Source organism: Phocoena phocoena, chromosome 2, assembly GCF_963924675.1.
Source record: "Phocoena phocoena chromosome 2, mPhoPho1.1, whole genome shotgun sequence".
In the NCBI taxonomy this organism is placed as follows: domain Eukaryota; kingdom Metazoa; phylum Chordata; class Mammalia; order Artiodactyla; family Phocoenidae; genus Phocoena; species Phocoena phocoena.
In genome coordinates, this window is record NC_089220.1 from 54,263,600 (window position 1) to 54,277,317 (window position 13,718).

The 13,718-nt window shown below is 36.0% G+C and overlaps 1 protein-coding gene across 1 annotated transcript in view; it reads right to left on the bottom strand.

Annotated features, from left to right (window-relative positions):
* Window positions 1-2,094: 2,094 nt before the first annotated feature.
* Window positions 2,095-13,718, bottom strand: part of FANCM (FA complementation group M) — a 57,641-nt gene continuing 46,017 nt past the window's right edge. Inside the window, exons 19-24 of the mRNA XM_065871478.1 lie at window positions 11,669-11,775; window positions 9,414-9,729; window positions 9,166-9,383; window positions 5,464-5,839; window positions 3,566-3,857; window positions 2,095-2,514 (exon numbers count right to left, since the gene is read on the bottom strand). Of these exons, the coding sequence (XP_065727550.1) occupies window positions 2,376-2,514; window positions 3,566-3,857; window positions 5,464-5,839; window positions 9,166-9,383; window positions 9,414-9,729; window positions 11,669-11,775 (1,448 nt within the window). The 3' untranslated portion in view covers window positions 2,095-2,375. The remainder of the gene's footprint in view (window positions 2,515-3,565; window positions 3,858-5,463; window positions 5,840-9,165; window positions 9,384-9,413; window positions 9,730-11,668; window positions 11,776-13,718) is intronic.

Here is a 13,718-nt window from a genome sequence, read left to right on the forward strand (position 1 = left end):
CACAGCAAAAATAAATTAATTAATTAATAAACTCGTACTCTCAACATCTTCTTTTAAAAAAAAATTTGACAGAATTTTTTTCCCTCTGGTTATAGTACGCATTTACCCACTCTTTCTCTCCAGGTAGGTTGTTCAAATAAAGTAAATTTGCTTTTATAATATTCATGTTTTGGTTGGTTTTTCCAATTACTGGCTCATAGAAAAAATGCATTTTGTTTGTTAATGGTTCAGTTCATTTCCTTGAAAAATACCAGAACTGTTAGAAAAAGTATACTTTCTTGTTTCTTAAGAATTTAGTCAGTAATAATCAGCAGCTAAAGAACTACAGGATTTGTAGAAACACAAGATTTAAGAAGAATAGTGCAAGCAAACATCACTCTCCTTTAAACTACCATGATAGTTTCTGCCACAGAGATTTTTGATAGATGAAGGATGAAACAAATGAAAGGGTTATTTTAGAGTAGCTCTAAAAAATTCTGTTGTAGAACTCTTAAGTTGCCAATATTTGGTGTAATACCATGCTGCTTGATGTTAGTGGATAGTGTTTTAAGAATTAGAAGGTATTCACAACATTGTAAATCAACTATACTCCAATAAAATTTTTTTTAAAAATTAGAAGGTAGTTAAATTCTGTAATACGAAACAAAGATAATTTTTGAAATAGCATATACTTGACACAAACCACAACGTACCCCCACTCCCCATATTCCATATGTCCTATCAAAACTATTGTATCCCACCTTCCAGGTACCTGGTTATTCCCGTTTCTTTCCATTCGGTCATTAGATAAACTAGTAAGGTTTAAGGTAACCTCCAAAGGAGACTTAAAAGTGGAAAAGAAAGACTTGAAGGGCTCAAAGACAGTAAGACGGATCAATAAACTATAGGGTTCATAGTTAAGTGCAACCTGTGAAGAGTATAGAAAGAGGCCGTTGCAGCTTAAATATGGATAGAGGTCTCTATACAGCAAGCATAAATAAATGAAATCCTCTAGGTTATGTCCCTCAAACCATATCAATTTATGAAATATTTTGTCTGTTGGGTGAACACACAGAATCTGAAGACATTGGTGTCTGCATGAGATGTGCTGCAAGGAGGTCATCAGTCCAGGGCAATGTGAGGTTGTTGAGGGACTGCATGCTTCTGGTGTGCAGCCAGGGCACAGAGCACCAGATGTCCCTACCCAATGCACCACTGATACCATGTAACAGGAGTGAGTAGCAGCAAAAAAAACAGCACACTGGAACCAGAAAAAGAAGTCCCTTTCCTCCTTCTACTTGACAAAGCTTAAATCATGCTCACTAGGGAGAAATGCTCAAAAAGTCCAGTCCATTATAATGGAGTGAGATACTGAAGGATGAATTTGAACCTGAGAGAGAACAAATTGAGAACTGCACGTGAGCCAATAATTTATAGAACTTCTTTTCTTTCTGGCTTTGACAGAATTATTAAACAGCAGAAATAAGAGGTTAACTGCTTTAGTAGAATTCAGAATTTATACTATCCCAAAGGAGCTAAGTTCACGATCAGAGCAACTTTTTTAGCGAAAAAACTATCTAGTTCCTGGGTTCTTGTTCTAGATTTCCCAATCTAAACTTGAGTAAGTCACTTGTTTCTGGGCCTCACGTTTATCATCTGATAAGAAAGGAACAAGAAAAGCAATTTGAATTAGATCAGCTTTGAAGTCCATGCCAAGTCTAAGTGAAACCCTCTGCTGTGAGGTTGGTTCAACTACCCAACAATTAGTAGCATAACAGACACAGTGTTATGGGTCACGATGAAAGTCCACATTCCATAGCTCATCTACACTGAAATTTTCCAACTCCAAGATATCACTTCTTTGAATATGGTACTTCAACCAAAAAAAGTAGTATAGATCAGAGTTCATACTACTAGGATTAGACTGTTAACTAGGATTCAGTTAAATTTTCTACTTTACTAGTTACTGGGGCATTATCTCACAATACACCTACCACCCACATCTATTCAATATAGTTGATATATGAGAAAAATTGTTTATGACCATTAAGCTGGCAGCAGACACATCAACCTATAATGCTAACAAATGACAATGATAGCACTATAATCTTTGAGAAAATTCTAAAATATATCTTTCACTCTAGCTTTTACTTAATAGTACCTTCAATAAGCTTTTCGTTCAATAAAGTTTTATTATCTAAACAAAATGATTGTTAAACATGAGATTTTTTTAAATCATTTATATCTTCTATATAAATAAAAATGTACACAGTGTAAAATAACAGATATGGACATATTAATATATTTTAAACTGATAATCACAAACCACAGCAATGATTATTGAAGTGCATTTAGTATTGTGAGGGTTCTTTGATAACCCACCCTGAGCAGTCTGATCATGCATCAGATTTAAAACTACCTTTGTTAAGATCATTTGGCAACATTTGCATGTCAAACATATAGTGAATATATCTATAGATCTCCTCAGCTTTTTGATGAGTTACTTGTGCATACATGGAGATTTCCTGAGGTGAGCTGAAAAATAAACAAAAACATTATACTAAAACTTCTGACTTATAAAATTCAATATTCTTGCTTAAAGAATACCAAACATAAAATCCTTTAAGAAAATCATTTTTTCCCAAGTTTTCTACATTCAGTTGATTATGTCTTAGCATTAGTTTAAATAAAACAAAAGCCTATTCCCTATATTTAAAATCATTTATAATAATAATTTCAACATCTTATTTGAGCCTTTAGTTTAACCTATTTTCTAAAGCCTTCGTTTGATTTTCAAGCAATAAAATCATTAGAGCCTACTAAAATTTTCAACTTGAACATTTTTCTAGTTACAGAACTAACCAGCCCAGAAATGTGAGACTGCAAGATCAAATTAAGTGCTGTCTGTCTCCCCACAGGGCTCTAAGCTACTCAAAGACAATGCCTATGTTTTTTTTTTTTCCTTCCATTAATGTCCTCAGCTTAATGCAGTGACTGATACATGTTGACAAGCAAAGTCTTTACTGAAAGAATCTAACAGGCACTATACCTCTTTATTTTTAAAAATATTAAAATTCCTATGGGGGCTTCCCTGGTGGTGCAGTGGTTGAGAGTCCACCTGCCGATGCAGGGGACACGGGTTCGTGCCCCAGTCCGGGAAGATCCCACATGCCGCGGAGCAACTAAGCCCGTGTGCCACGACTACTGAGCCTGCGCGTCCGGAGCCTGTGCTCCGCAACGGGAGAGGCCACACCAGTGAGAGGCCCGCGTACCGCAAAAAAAGAAAAAAAAAAATTCCTATGAAATGCCTTCAAGGATGATTTTAAAGTAACCATTTAAAAATATTAAATCAGGGACTTCCCTGGTGGTGCAGTGAATAGGACTCTGTGCTCCCAATGCAGGGGACCCGGGTTCGATCCCTGGTCAGGGAACTAGATCCCACATGCATGCCACAACTAAGAATTCACATGCCACAACTAAGGAGCCCACATGCTGCAACTAAGGAGCCCGTGTGCTGCAACTAAGGAGCCCAGCTACCACAACTAAGACCCTGCTCAACCAAATAAATAAATATTAAAACACATACCTATTTGTCATCTTTTTCACAGATGAAAACTGGTGACACATATTCAGTGCAGCTATATAAGTTATATTGGGAATACTGAGATAAAATTGAAGTGCCTCACATTTATTACTGTTCACCACTGTTGAAACATGAATACCAACATTCTTTCTTTGTTCCACTAAAGACAATTCCTTTAGCAAATCTGCAGTTTCTTCTTGGCAGGAACTGAAAAGAATTCGGATTCCAGCACCAGTTAAGGTAGTCAGCAGGCTGTCATAGCTCTTTGTTCTCCTAAACATCCTGGATGTGTCTCCTAAATATTTTACATTTAGGAAAATGCAAACCTTAGTAAGTTACATTAAGTAGGACCATTAATACTATATATTATTAAAATCCCAAGATCTACATCATTAAGCAAACTAGTGCCACATTATGCTAATGAGAAACCCTACCGCTGAAAATTTCAAGTGATCCTCAAATAGAAAATAAGGAGAACGGTCTTTATGAGTGTCTTAAATTGGAATCTACAGAAGAAGGTGAGTAGGCAGGGGAGAGTTTATATTCCTAGATAATTTATTCCTAAAGGCCAAGACCATATTACTTATCTCTAAAATTCATAACGGTAGCATTGCCGAAGGGTTCATTAAGTATTACTTCTAACTGATATAAAATTATCATGTATTTATTCCAAGAGTACCTCAATACCCTGCATACCCATTATAACTTTAACTCCTGCCTATTAATTTACTTTCCTACTTTTCCCATTCATTTTCTTTCCATGTTCCACCTACATCCTTTTTTTGGCATTCTTCCTTAAGCCAAAAAAAAGATGTTTTTCCATAACTTTTGCCATATTACTTTCCTTTTTATTCCAAATCTATTTCCTTTATAAAGGATATGTTAGTAAAGAGTAACTTATAGAATTTTAACGCTAGAAAGACCCAAAAGATCACTTAATCTAAAGCCCTCACTTGTCAAATTAAAAAAGAAAAAAAAATTTGGGTTACTGAAAGACAGAATGACTTATCCAAGGTCACATGGTTCAGTAGTGACAGTGGCGATGAAAAGTACGTTGCTCAAATTGAACCAGTGTTTTATGTAAACTACATTATTTTCTTTTACATAATGATTGTATAATCCTTGAATTCTTCCATAGCGGCTTTCAGCTGCATGATTTCACTTAATCCTCATAACACCCCGGGATGAGTAGGAAAAGTATATTATTAACTCCTCAGAGGGGGTGATTTGTCAATGCAGTATCACATAGCTATAGAGACATCAGAACTCAGTGCATCTTCTGATCCCATATCCTATGATCTTTTCACTATTCTCAGGGGCTCCCCATTACAATTAAACATTACCCATAAAAATGCCCTAACTGAAGCTCCAAGCCTGCATTTTTTAGTATATCCTAAGCATCCATTTTAGTGACCCATTGAGAACTCAACATATTCAAAGTTAAACCTCTCTTTGTCCCTCAAATCTGCTGTTTCTCTGATATTCATAATTTCAATGAACAGCACCACTACCTAACTGCCCAGTAATCAAGAGATTGTTCAGCTCAATAGTAAGTCTTGATTGCTCCCACTTACTCCTGCTACCTCCTGATTTCACTTCCCTCCTGATTCCTCCTTTCCCCCACTGCTGCCTTACTTAGGGCCCCTCACCCTTTCTGGGGCTCCCAGAAAAAGACTTATGATTGGTTCACTTGCCTTCAATTTCTCACCCTTCGATTCTCACAAGCTGCATTTAAACACAATGACTAATGAAAAACATTATGGCATTATGTAAATATGAGATGACATTCATGAGTCAGGTATTTAAATTTTAAGAGCTTCCCACATCCTGACAGTAGGATAATGAACCAAATAATAGGTTCCTTTACAGCCTTATAAACAAAACCATTTAAAAATACAAACCTGTTTTTTCTCTGTCCTTTTCCACAATCACACATATTCTTTCAAACATGCTCTGTAGGTACTGGATCTGGTCAATGAGCTTGTTCTTACTGGTACTATTTAACATCTCAGATTGAGACCTCCTTTCCACCACCATGCGGTTACTCACAATATAATCACAACCATTAAGAGGACAAACCTCTACCTGTAAGCCATGAACTGCTCTTAGGGAAGAAATTACTTCTGAACCAGAAGTGATTTCACGACTGTCTACAAGAATACAAGTTCTTTGGCCTTCCTGTGGAAGTCTAAGAGAAGCATGTGTGCCAGCCAAACGTGGTCGTGAGTTGGAACAGTATGCCACTGAAGTGCCAGAATCCTCCAGAGCACTAGTATCCTGAAAAGCAGAAAACATCAATCACGATGAGTTATATGTATGTTAGCGCCATAAACTTCTAACTCCTAGGCTGATTTTTCTTATTGATACTTTTTTTTATTCCTTCAACATCAGCAAAGTGACTATGTAGATGAAGGACCAAGCTACCACTTAACACCTTGTAGGATGGCTAGAATTTTTAAAAAAGGAAAATGTGTTGATGAGAATGTGAAAAAACTGGAATGTACATTGCTGGTGGGAATGAAAAATGGTGAGGCCACTGTGGGGAGAGTTCTCAAAATTAAAGAATTACCATATGGCCCAGGAATTCCACTCCTAGGTAACATACCCATAATAATTGAAACCAGAGACTCAGATACTTGTATGCCAGTGTTGATTAATTTTGGAAAATCCTCAGCCATGCTTGTTCAACTATATCTTCTACTTGCTCTCTTTTCTCCTTAATTCCAATTACATGTATCTTAGGCTACTGCTTACAGTCCCACAGCTCCTGGCTGCTCCATTCTGTTTTTTCACTCTTTCTTTATATTTCTGATTGGGTAATTTTATTGACCTAGCTTTAAGTTTGTTGGTTCTTTCCATGGCTGCATTGAGTCTACTGATGGGCCTATTGCAGACATTCTTCATCTCTTTTACCATGTTTTCCATTTCTAGCATTTCTACTTTATTGTTCTTTATATATATCCCATTTCTTGGATGATATTCCCTTTCTGTTCATGCATGTTTGTTTGACTTTTCCACTAGAGCCTTTAACATGTTAATCATGGTTATTCTAAATTCCCTGTCTGATAGTTCCAATGTCTGGGTCATATCTGAGTCTGGTTCTTGAAAATGTGTTTTTTTCTTCCTTCTATGTATCTTGTAACTTTTGGTTGAAAGCCAAACATCTTGTGTAGGAGAGTAGTGATTGAGGTAAATATGAGCCCTACCAAAGTACAGAAATAGCTTTGGACCCATGACAAAACATCACAAAGTCCTTTCAAACCGAGCTGAGGTCTGGGCTCGTGTGCCAGGTGATTTTTCTAAATATTCTAACTTTTCTTTGTAAACCTGTGCCTCAGAGTTTTTCTCCCCATACTCTTGTCTCTCTCTCAGCAGTAGATTGCTTTTATTTCTCACTTACTGCTTGCTAGCCTGGTTGGAGGGAGTGCTAGGAGTGTGCGGACAGGCGTGGGGAGGGGGGTTTCTATTGTCCTGGTTCAGCCTGTCTTGGGCAGGAATTGTGTCCCTGGATCTCAGAGATGGGAACTTCTCAATGATCCTCCCCCTCTCCCTGCCCCCAGTGGTTAGAGATCTCTAATGCTCTGGGCCCAAGATGTTTTCCTGCCCCTTTCTCAGATGTAGAGCATTTCTCTCTTATTCCTTTCCTCCATCTGCAAAGGGTCTTCACCTAAGCCCTGGAGCTGTAGGGTTTGCTGTTCTTCCCCCAGTAGTTTAATGCTTTTTGTTCCATAGGGGAAATAGGGGAGAAGGAACTAGTGGTGCCTTTTCCACAGAAGGAACTAGATGGGGTTTGGTGCCTTTTCCACAGTAGCTTCTGGTCACTTCCCCAAGGCCTGCACTGGGAAGGAGGTTTTCTCTGATTCTCAGTCTTTCTTGTGACCATCTGATGACTCTGTGGAAAAGCGCCCACGAGTGGTTATGAATTACCCTTCTCTCTGCAACTCCCAGGGGTTCTAAACGCTCATGCTATCCCGTTGCCTTTTGCAATTCATTAATGTTTTAGCTGAATTCTTCTTGCCAGATTATACAGTGACTGTCCCAAATCAGCAAGTCTCTCCTTGGCACTTGTCTCCTTAGATATCAGGCTAATTGGCTGTCCTGCAACCTCAGATCCAAATAAACTTATGATTTTGTAGATTATCTGGTTTTTTGGCTGTTGTTACAAGGATGGGAGCAATGCTCTTTCCAGCTTTCTGTATTCTAAGCTAAAGAGGAAGTCCTAATCACTCAGAATAATCTTTAAAATATATTTAATATTCAATCTTTTAAGAAAAGGAATAAATGTCATGAAGGAAGAAATGAACACTAAAGAACCAAAAGAAAACATTGGAAATATTTCGTTATCTTGGAGTACAAAATGGCTTTTTAAACATGACACTGATGTCAAAAACTATAAAGAAAAAAATTGGAACTGTATAAAAAAGTTAAATTTTCCTGTGGCAAAACCCACTATTAAACAAAACAAAGGCAAATGACAAACAAGGAATACTGTCTGCAATACACATGACAAAATAAGTATTAACATTTTTAGTATCTAACAGTTTTTGACAGGATATTTAGTCTATTTTCTGTCTTCCCAAATTTATCTCAAATTCCTTCCCCTCCTAATCTGAAGAAGAAGCATACTATATGTATAGTATTAGATAGTAGAGGAAAAGTTAAAACACATTTCTGTTAAAACTCTATCCTTTTTCACAGTCCTCAAAATATTACTAGCCTATATCTATTTTTTTTAGTTACAGCATGGCAAAGTAGAAATGTAGAGTGCTTACTGGTTTTGAAAGTAATGTGCAAGTATTACCTACCCTGACCCTTGGGATTACTATCTTTCTAATACAGCTGAGAATATCGAGGCTCAGGGAAATTAAGTACTTTGCTCTTCTCCAATCTATTTATAAGACTTAATCTAGTCAATTTTATCTAATTATGCCTTCCAGAAATAACTTTGTGCAAAAAAGGCCTGGAGATAATTTACAACTAGAAATGCCAATTTGAGGGCCATTGTGCGGACACTGGAGCATGTTGCTAAGGTGGAATGGGCTGAAACACCTGGAATAAAAGAGAAATCTAAGTCTAGGTCTAGGGATTCCTATTACTATGACTTTAATCCCTATTTTAGCAAAACTACTGCAACTATGAACTCTTAAAAACTGAAAATGATTTTAGGAATTACTTTATCAATAGTAACCATTCTGGAAGGAAAGAAATTCAAAGGAAGGAAATCAGCTGGTACCCCTAAACTCCTCACCCCAATAAGTAGATGAGAGTTACATACCAGAAGCCTTCAGAGGGGGAAAGAAAAAATCTGGAGAAACTAGTTCTGAGCTTTAATTTCTGTTAATTTTACCTTGTAGGAAGCCCATTTCCTATATCCTTTTTATAAAATTAGCAGGTTTCCTTACAGAAAACTATTAACACATTTTAAAAATAAGCATCCTACAAATCAGCTATAAAATTTAGTGTGCTGGTTTCTTGTCTGAAGAATTTTATCACTTGCTAATTTTTCTTTGACCTAGTTATTTAACACAAAAGAAAGAAAAACAAACCAAAGAAAACGTTTTGGTAAACATACGAAGGCTTTTTTTCTCTAATCTGATTCATACCTTCAACTGAATTGGAAATTTTCTACAGTCTTTCTGTGAATCAACAGTAGTGAATGATGACGAGGTAGGTTCAATTTTAGTACGGCTCTGAGGTTTGAAGTCTGAGACATCGGAAACTGTAACCTTTAAATTAAGCGGTGTCTGTTGTCTCTGGTTTGGCGACTGATTAACAACTGGATTAGAGTGGTCCCTGGACTGCAATGAAGACCCAGAAGGCACTAAATTCAAACAGTGGTTTTGTTGTTCACTCTTGGTAACTGCACTTGGATTAATCACAGTGCTGGATTCCTGTTTATCATTTACATTGTTTTCCTCCTCACTTGAATCATCTGGTAAAATAATTCTGAATAATTTTTTTTTTGAAGATGCACAGTTTTGTCTCATCTTCATTTGTTTTAGCTTTACTGCACGTCGGGTTTTATATTTTTTACTCCTACTTGCAAAGCAATCTTCAGTTATTAGGTTAAAATCAACACAGACTTCTTCACTGGATTGGCTTTTGCAAGACTCCTCTTCATCAACACAAAAACTGTCTTCTAAATAGGTTTCATCTTGCTCAGGAATCTACAATACAAATACAAAATAAGAATATTATAAATTTCATAAAATCAGCATGTTCTAACATATTCTTTTAAGTTCATGGTATCTTTCTGAATATTTATTTCACTTACTTTATTAAATCAGTCACTTGCTCACTAACATATATCGAGCATATTCTTTTTTTCTTCCAGTTTTATTGAGATATAATTGACATACAACACTGTATAAGTCTAAGGTGTACAGCATAATGATTTGACTTATTACATCATGAAATAAGTTTAGTGAACATCCATCATCTCACACAGATACAAAATTAAAGAAATAGAAAAAAAATTTTTCCTTGTGGTGAGAGCTCTTAGGATTTACTCTCTTGACAATTTTCATATTTAACCTACAGCAGTGTTAATTATGTTTATCATGTTGTACATTACATCCCAAGTACTTATTTATCTTATAACTGGAAGTTTGTACATTTTGACTACCATCATCCAATTCTCCTTCCCCCTACACCACTCCCCTGCCTCTGGTAACCATAAATTTGGTCTCTTTTTGTATGAGTTTGTTTGTTTTTGAAGTATAATTAACCTACAATACAATGTTAGTTCCTGTTACATAACATACATTTCAAAATGATCACCAGGATAAGTCTAGTTACAATGTGTACAAAGATATTACATAATTATTGACTCTATTCCCCACACTGTACATTTTATACCTATGACATTTATTTTGCAACTGGAAATTTGTACCTCTTAATCTCCCTCACCTATTTCTCTCCTCCCCCAACTCCCCACTGGCAACTACCTGTTTGTTCTCTGTGTCTATGATTGTTTCTTTTTTATGTTGGTTCATTTGTTTTTCAGATTCCACATTTAAGTGAAATCATACAGTATTTGTCTTTCTCTGTCTGACTTCTTTCACTTAGTGTAATGCCCTCTAGGTCCATCCATGTTGTCACAAATGGCAAAATTTCATTCTTTTCTACGGCTGAGTAATATTCCATTTTATATATATACCACATCTTCTCTCTGATTATATTCTTTATGGAAGAAAATGAGGAGTTTGGGAATAAAAAAAGAATGATTTACCCTCGAGAAATTTACAGTCTAGTGCAAGTAGCCAGAAAAATAAACAGTAATTTATAAACAATGTGATAAATGCTATATAATAAACACAATGAAAGTACAGAGATAAGAATGACCATATTTCCAAGGTGAATATGGCAATTTATAAACAAATAAGGCTAATATGAAATTGCTATCCATAAATGAAAAATAATCTATGGTTTTTAGGATATACCATTTTTATGAAAAACTTAATTTTCAAGAGAAATATGACAACATAGAAGAATTAAAATTTTAACTAATAGATGATAAAGTTCTATTCACTTCCTTTAAGTATTCTCCTAATTGGAAAACAATTTAAGAGTATATTCTAGGGCTTCCCTGGTGGCGCGGTGGTTGAGAATCTGCCTGCCAATGCAGGGGACATGGGTTCGAGCCCTGGTCCAGGAAGATCCCACATGCCGTGGAGCAACTAAGCCCGTGTGCCACAACTACTGAGCCCACGAGCCACAATTCCTGAAGCCCATGTGCCTAGAGCCCGTGCTCCACAAGAGAAGCCACCACGAGAAGCCAGCGCACCGCAACAAAGAGTAGCTCCCGCTCGCCGCAACTAGAGAAAGCCCACATGCAGCAATGAAGACCCAATGCAGCCAAAAAATTAAAAAAAAAAAAAAAAAGTATATTCTAATTAGTTCAAGTTAACAAAAGGATAATTTGATCAAATTAGTACTAAAAGGGATTTTGAGAGTTCATTTAGCCCACCTTCCTTACTCAGGGTAGAAATTATTGCAAATAGTTCTGATGGTCCAATTTTAGAAACAAAATGAAAGCTTCATTAATGGGGATATATTTCAACACCACCACCAGGAAATTCTCCACTATATTTCTATAGTTCATACCTGTGAGAAAATGTTTATGTTGTTATGTTTCTTATGGACCATTTTGTACCGATTGTTCATCAGTGGACTTCGCACAGATTTCATGTAAATAGCTCTCATTTCAGAATCTGTGTAGAGATAAAAAAAATTTCAAACAGCAAAATTATTTAAATGAAAACTAACAAAGTATTTAACTTTGACCTATCCCAAATTCACATGATTCAAAACTTGTGGAACTATTTTACACAAAAGATATTTAATATATATTGAAACATGTCTAAAAATAATTATTCAAAAATGCAAAGTTAGGAGTTTTGCCTTTGACAGATGATCTAGTTGGGTGATCATGGACAACTTATTTAAGCTCTCTGCCTTAGCTATCTCTCTTCTCTGATAACGAAGATTAGGAGAGTGCCTTTTCATGAGAAATAAATGTACACAAAGACCTTAGAACTGTATCTGATTTATAGAAAGCATTCTATAAAACTAAAACATAAAAACTCCAGGCAAAAAAACCCTATACTTAAAAACATCAAAAGCCACAACCAATAGTAAGTATGTTTCATAATTTTCAGTCAAGCAAAAACTAGGAAACACAGGTTTTTATTTATGCCTATCTTTTTTTTTTAAGGTTGTAATCAGAAATCAACTTTAATTTTTGTCTCTCATTTCCCCTTACATATTTTTGGAGTGATTAAATTAATTAACAGGTTATTTTGAGGGATAACATTGCTAATTTAATGACTATCATGCTTGGGACAAGATGTATAAGCTTTTCTTTGAATAATATTTCCCTTATCTCCATTCCATAGCTAGCTTCAACTATTAGATATTCTCCTGACTTAACTACCCACTTCTTACTCATGATAAATCCCTACAAAATTTAGTGAGATCTTTATTTCCAGTTTACTGTTTAAAAGGACTCAATCAAGGAGCTTTCAGAGATATTTTTTCATTTGTTTTATAGATTTTTTTTTGGTATAATGCATATACAATAAAATTCATCCTCTTTAGGGTATAGTTCTGAGTCTTGACAAATGCATAGTTATGGCAACCACTATTCTATTTGCTGTTGCTATAGTTTTACCTTTTCCAGAATGTCATATAAATCAAAGTATATAGTATGTAACCTTTTGAATCTGGCTTTTTCCACAAAGCATAATTCATGTGAGATTCATAGGCCTATCATTTTTTAAAGTTATATAGCAAAGAGTACCTAAGAAATGAGGCTTAAAAAAAAAAAGGTAATGTGGATTTTGAGATTTTCTTAAAAAAAAAAAACTTTGAAATCCTACATTTCAAACATACTGTTTCTAAATGGAGTTTCAGATCTCCCTACTCTCCATCCCAACTGCTCCACCTTCAACCTTCCCAATTGCAGCAACTGAAGTCCTTCCTGCTGCTCAAGCCCACTGACTCCCTCTTTTTCTCTCTAATCCATCAGAAAATCCCATCAGCTGTACATAGCCAGAATCCAATCTTTCTCACCCTCTCACTGCCCCCACCTTGGTAGAAGCCACTAACATTCCTTGATTAGATTACTGCGATGGCCTCCTAAATGGTCTCTTTTTCCACCTTTGCTCCCAAATAGGCTGTTCTCAACACAGAAGCTAGAGCTATACTACTTAATATGAGCTGGCTGCTCATTTATTACTCTCTGATCTCACTTCCAACTACTCCCCTTCTCACTCATTCAATTCCAGTCACAATGCTGTTCCCTTGAACAAGCCAGGCACACTCCTGCTTCAGGGCCTTCACATTGGTTGTCATCTTTGCATCAACATTCTCCCACCAGATTATACAATACTATAGACCTGCAAAAGAAACCTTATTCTGCAAATCATATCAGTATCGGCAACATGGTACCGATAATTTTGTATTTAAAGCCTTTTTTCTTTAAAGTCACGGACCTTGGGAAACTTTGCTGTTTCAAATCATATCAGGCACTGCAGGAGCAGAATAATGGCAAGATTTGTGAAGGATAAGAATACAGAAGAGCCCACCACAATCTTTCCCATTTCTATTAAAGCCAATCTGAATCATCTGCTCTTAATATATTGTATAGAAGACC